This window comes from Triticum dicoccoides, chromosome 4A, assembly GCF_002162155.2.
Source record: "Triticum dicoccoides isolate Atlit2015 ecotype Zavitan chromosome 4A, WEW_v2.0, whole genome shotgun sequence".
Lineage (NCBI taxonomy): Eukaryota > Viridiplantae > Streptophyta > Magnoliopsida > Poales > Poaceae > Triticum > Triticum dicoccoides.
Genome location: NC_041386.1, coordinates 121,321,485 through 121,326,889, shown reverse-complemented (window position 1 = coordinate 121,326,889; position 5,405 = coordinate 121,321,485). Strand labels below are relative to the sequence as shown.

Genomic DNA, 5,405 nt, shown 5'->3' with positions numbered 1-5,405 from the left:
TGAATGTACCATGTACTCTGCGACGGAGATGCAGAGAGCGGGCTTGTTCAATGAATGTACTCCGCGACGGAGATGCAGAGAAGAAATTCAAGTGCAGAAACCGGAGTACAGACCATAGACAGACAACACCAGAAAGAACAGAAATTCATGACAAGTTCATCACTCAATGGCAATTACGTACAGTAGCATATACAACACATACATACACCCACAACAAACGATCCAAATCACTGCGAGACTACGGACTCCACATATTGGCCAAAAGCTGCTGCGGAATCACAACGGAATTCCATGCAGCCAGCAAAAAGGAAAATGTTATTCCCCTCCAACACCCCCTATCGTACCAGCGAACCCGACCACCAAATCGTCCACCCTCATCCCGCGTCCCAACAGAACGGCTTCCGGCTCAAGAACAAGAACCGGACCTGCAGCAGCAATTCTTGATTCTTTCTTTTCTTCAGAGATCATCAGATCCATCCCTCCTTCCCCGGGCACGGGCCGGACCGGATCAACCACCGGGCGCGACGCGGCGGCCGCCGCTGCCGCCTTCCTTGGCCCTGGCCTTGCCCTCCTTCCGCTCGCCGCCGGCCGCCTTGCGGTTGCGGGCGAGGCACGGGAAGAGGCACGCGAATATGCTCGCCTTCACCTGCCCGCGCCTCGGCAGAGGCCGCCTCGAGTCGCCCTGCCGCTCCATTGCGGGCCACCGCTGCTGCAGGCGCCTTCTTGCTCCGAAAGCCAGGAAGAAGGGTCGAGAGGAGCGTGTGAAGGAAGGTTGGCGTGTGGGCTTGTGCTTGTGTGCGATGTGAGGGGAGTGACCGCCAGAGCCGCGCCCTTTTATAGCCAAGCCAATGTACTGGGAAGAGTGAGGGCCAAGGTTCCTTGGGGTGCAAGCAGTTCGAACTCCGTCTTCTGGAAACTTTCGGGTCTGCGCCTCAGCAGCCCTGGCTCGAGTCTGAACCTTGAGATGTCACTGTACTGACTCTACTGCCTGCCTGGGGCAAAGCTTTCTGGATACGCTACCTTCAGAGGTGATGAAGATCTAAATCAGATACGCGCCAGCCTGGTGTGTTTATCCACTGTTACTAGTCAGCCCAGCACTCCAGCCCGGTAGTACATACATAACTCACCAGCAAGCAAGCCTGGGTAGAAAGAAAGAAAAAAATATAGTACTGTATGTGTTTTGTGTTGGCTCGCTGCAGGATTCTGTCTGAAAAATGGTGGTTCTGAAGTTCAACACTCCAGCTGGAATGATATAGAAAACTACGCCACTGTCTGCCTGCCTACGATGAGTGGATATAGTTTAAGCACTAACCTACCCATGACCATGGCACTAGAAGAAAATATAGAGATTTTCTCGATCACAACTTTCAGCATGGACCGTTCAGGCCGGGCTCTCCGTTGGCCATGGAGATTGCAAGTGCCCAAACACAGCACAGGGCATAAAATATGATAACCTGCAGGAAAAGCTGTACAATAATGCACTGGCAGCGAACTAAAATACAGCGGCAGATGTACGAGATGTTACAAGGAAAAACTATTTTGTACGCCCGGGGAGAAGTTGACTTGAATTCCACACTGACCAACCTATATATTCTGTTCGCATTGGGGAAAAAGTCTTCGCTCTCTCGGGATGGACAAATTTTCTCTTCACATTTCAGAAGTGTCTGGAATCTTTAAGGCAATGCACGGTAACAAAAGTAATAACGAGAGATAAGAGAAGCAGGAAAACATAACTACTTCAGTAATTAGCAATCAGTTACTCCTCTTGCTTTTTTGAAATGTAAGCAGCATATCTGAATATTTTCATTCTCGAAAATTCATTTATATCTACACAAAACCAAACTGTAGAAGCTCTGGAAATTTAATTGACTGTCTTGGGGAATGCTAATTTCTCAGTGTTAATTGTAGACTAGCATCGCCACAATCCACAGGAGAGCAAGACCTTGGCCATCACTCAATGTTTAAAGGATGAGAAGTCCAATTTTCAGAGGGAAAGATGGAAATGCCTTTGTCTGACCTGTTCCAAGATGCTGGATACAGATCTGACGACCGGGTCTTAAACGACAAGATGAGATGGTCCTCATCATGTTTATTTTTTATGCCGAATTCCGTCTAAGAGTCTAACTACAAGATGTAGACACCACTCTGTTTTGATGCCTCCAATGTAAGCGGCAAAGCCTAATTATTTAGGGGATATATAGGAAATAAGGTAAGTTGAATTGCTTTACATCTGAGCAAGATTCCTGCTTATCTGGTGCTTATTACTATATGAAGCTAGTGAACTGGCCTTTTGACTTGAATTTGGCGCAATGAAAACGTGCTTCTCTTGGGTTCCATCAGATTACTAGATGCTTTGCACATGTCCACTTGCTCAAGCATTACCAACACTACAAGCTACCCATCACTAACTAATAAACTAACATTAGATGATCCGTTGGTCACACCTGATGACCTGAAGTTACTAGGAAGTGAGGACTATGAAAAATTCACATCGGGAGCATAATCATGGATGCTGATCAGCATATTATTCTAGGTGACCCAGTATTTCTTGGTTATAATGGAAGATAAAAGAGGATCCAATTGATGTACAAGTGAAGAAAATCACCAAAATGAAGGAGTACTCTATTATGATCTATTAGAATGTGCTTGAAGCAATACAGAACCATGATATACTTGGTATAGTACAAACTAAATGTACAATACAGACTTCCAAGTAGAATCTTCGGCCTACAGCTCACCTGTTATCTGTCACTTCAGCAGTTACTTGGGTGGGACAACCAATGTATAGATTAGCAATGCCGAAATGATGATAATAGCCCCTACCAAGGTAAACCTTGGGCTTGTCCACAACATCAAGTTAGACCTCTCAGCTCTTTTGATTGGATCGACTTCTTCTGACAATGGATACTCACTGCGCCGTGGGTTCCAGGTCACATATTTGTTCGGTGAGAACTCCGAGAATAGGGTCTTCTTCCCTTTCTTCTTAAAGGTAGACCAAGCCTTATCCCAGTCGGTTGACGATGAGTCACCTGAAAAGTAAGACAAAGAAATGATTCAACCTGCAAACATGTTTTCATCGTATACAAAATTCGGCAACCAAATGTGGATGTTTTCACCGGCAAACAGTGTGATGATTATATCTCTTTCAAATAAACTTTGCCGACCTACAATTTCCAGTTATGTCATACATCATCGCATATCAAATTCATATGTAGCTCAAGAAAATCCTCCAATCAAGTTGTTATATGGTGTTTGGTACTTAAAGAGGTTGAATGTTCAGGAGGTTCCTTTTCTTCAAGTGGCTTGGGAGTCTGCTTATGTTACGAAATATAACATGCTCTGAGAACGACTGAATACTAGGGTCATACTTCAACAAAGTATTGTTGCTCTTTATGACACAATGCAACAGAGGAATCACATATCCTTTTCTTTCATTTCTCTGCTGGATAATAGTGCTGGAGTTCAATAAGGGAGCTTTACAATAATTGATTTACTCTTCAATTTTGTCAATCTAGGTGTACTGGATGTTTCGTCGATATTTTTTTTTAACTCTAGACATTAAATCGTGTAATTGACAAAAAAAGCAATGATTGGACCTGGAAAATTTCCCAATATATTGGCCTTCCAGGGAAAGGGCAGAGGGGGAAAACCTTAATGCATAGCAAACAGCTAGAGTATTAACTCTGGTGTTTGTTTCTTTGTATTTAGTTATGAAACCTTTTACATACTGTTTCACTGAGTACTTTTTTATCGAAGTGTTCTATTAATATCTTATAACAGTAGGATGTCATAGGTTACTGTTCCACTTCAAAATAATATAGAATGGAAGTGGTGGTCCACTATCTGTTCTGACATCTTCCTTTGGTGCCAAATTAATACCTATCACAAGGTGCACATATTATCAGTAACCTGTTATAACAAACTATGCGTAACAGGACCTTTTAAATCTAACCCAAAAAAGGAACTTCACAATCCACCAGTTATTATCCATCAAATCAAATATATAACCAAACAAGGGCAAATATCCAGTATTGACCAGTGAAAAGAAGAAGAATCTTTCATCATATTTGAATCTAAGAAACTAAGATCTCGTTCATATGGATTATGGATAGAAAAGATATGACAAAGTAAAAATTTATGAAAGAAGAACCACTGTGATCTCCACTTTGGTCTTGAAATCAGGGCACACGTTTGTACTTGGTAAAAGATATACCTAGTACGGTGAAGGAAAGCTGTGCCGTGGCAAAGACTGATGATGAAGCATAAATGACTTGATCAGAGAAATCAGGCATAACTGCAGGTTTGGTGTTGTTGGAGAAATCAATACAGTATTGTTCGCTGTCACTTGTTTGAAAAAGGAGGTAAATAGATGCCGACGAAGCGAGAACCTATTGCTAGATCAATAAACGACCTGTAAAGAACACTAATGAGAGACAACCTTAACACCGGCCTTTATTGTAGACGCAGTTGTGAACATGCAGTGACCTGCGAGCGCACACATGAAGAGAGCACACCTTTCGGTTGAAATAAAGGAAGCAAACATTGCATTTCACTTCAAATCTTACTATGTTAGCACATGAAATGAGGCATTCAGACTGTTCTGCAATCTGTATGGTCCAGTAAGCAGATCATGTCTGAACGAGTAAAGTGAGCATCAGCAGCTTGAATTTCTGATGCAGTGATCGGGCTAATACTATGGTATTCTAGAGGGGTGACACTATCACTACAACACAACAACCGTGAGACTAGTGGCAGAGCTAAGCGGTAATTAAGTAATCAACAGCGGCATTTCATCAAACACCTACACGCTACAGGGAGCAACGAGAGACCCAACAGATGCTAGTATGGTGTGGTGTGCTGCTCATACCTTCGTCCCTGCCGCGCTTGTCCGGGGAGCCTCGGGAGCAGCGAGGGGCGAGCGCGAGGGCAGGCCGTCGAGCCAAGAATCTCCCGGAAACCAGTAGTATCCCCATGGCCCCTCCCCGTCCGAGATTCTACCGATCAGGAAGGATTCTTTCCCCGCGGCCTCTCTGCTTATCGCGGTGGGGGCGGGGCGGGGCGGGGCGAGGAGAGGAGGAGGCGTGGCTGAGAGAGCGCTTGGAGTCGCCTGGCTGCTTGCGTGGACGCAAGGAGGACTGCGACATGGCAACCGTGTGGCTCTCCCTGCACCAGAGAACCCTCACGTCTCCGGTACGGTGGCCGGCACGGGTGATGCAAAGAAAAGAAGATTTGCTATGCTAATTTGTTGTTTTCCGCAGTTGTTTTCCAATTCGAAACAACCTGCAAAGGTTTCTGAATTTTGACACCTCCACTATTTCTTCCTGCGATTTCTTCTGCTCCTTTTTCTCTTGTCCGTTTTTTTCGGAGGTTTTCTTCTGCTCCTGACTCATGAAAAAGGAAAAGTC

At 44.6% G+C, this 5,405-nt stretch overlaps 1 protein-coding gene across 2 annotated transcripts; it reads right to left on the bottom strand.

Moving 5' to 3' along the window:
• Positions 1-2,586: 2,586 nt before the first annotated feature.
• On the bottom strand, positions 2,587-5,116 carry LOC119285356. Of its 2 annotated transcripts, XM_037564608.1 has the most exons (3): positions 4,868-5,116; positions 4,214-4,294; positions 2,587-3,029 (listed from the first exon to the last, which is right to left on the bottom strand). In XM_037564608.1, exons 1-3 carry the CDS (start codon positions 4,971-4,973, stop codon positions 2,761-2,763), a joined length of 456 nt encoding a protein of 151 aa, XP_037420505.1. In that variant the 5' UTR covers positions 4,974-5,116; the 3' UTR covers positions 2,587-2,760. The 2 variants fall into 2 exon arrangements, with proteins under 2 accessions (XP_037420505.1, XP_037420506.1); XM_037564609.1 differs by lacking the exon at positions 4,214-4,294.
• Positions 5,117-5,405: the final 289 nt, after the last annotated feature.

Excerpts from the sequence above, each read along its gene's own strand:
- LOC119285356 (XM_037564608.1), bottom strand. The coding sequence starts at position 4,973 with ATGGGGATACTACTGGTTTCCGGGAGATTCTTGGCTCGACGGCCTGCC. Across the intron at positions 4,295-4,867 it reads CAAGCGCGGCAGGGACGAAG|TTATGCCTGATTTCTCTGAT; the intron begins GTATGAGCAGCA and ends CCAAACCTGCAG. Across the intron at positions 3,030-4,213 it reads GCTTTCCTTCACCGTACTAG|GTGACTCATCGTCAACCGAC; the intron begins GTATATCTTTTA and ends CTTACTTTTCAG.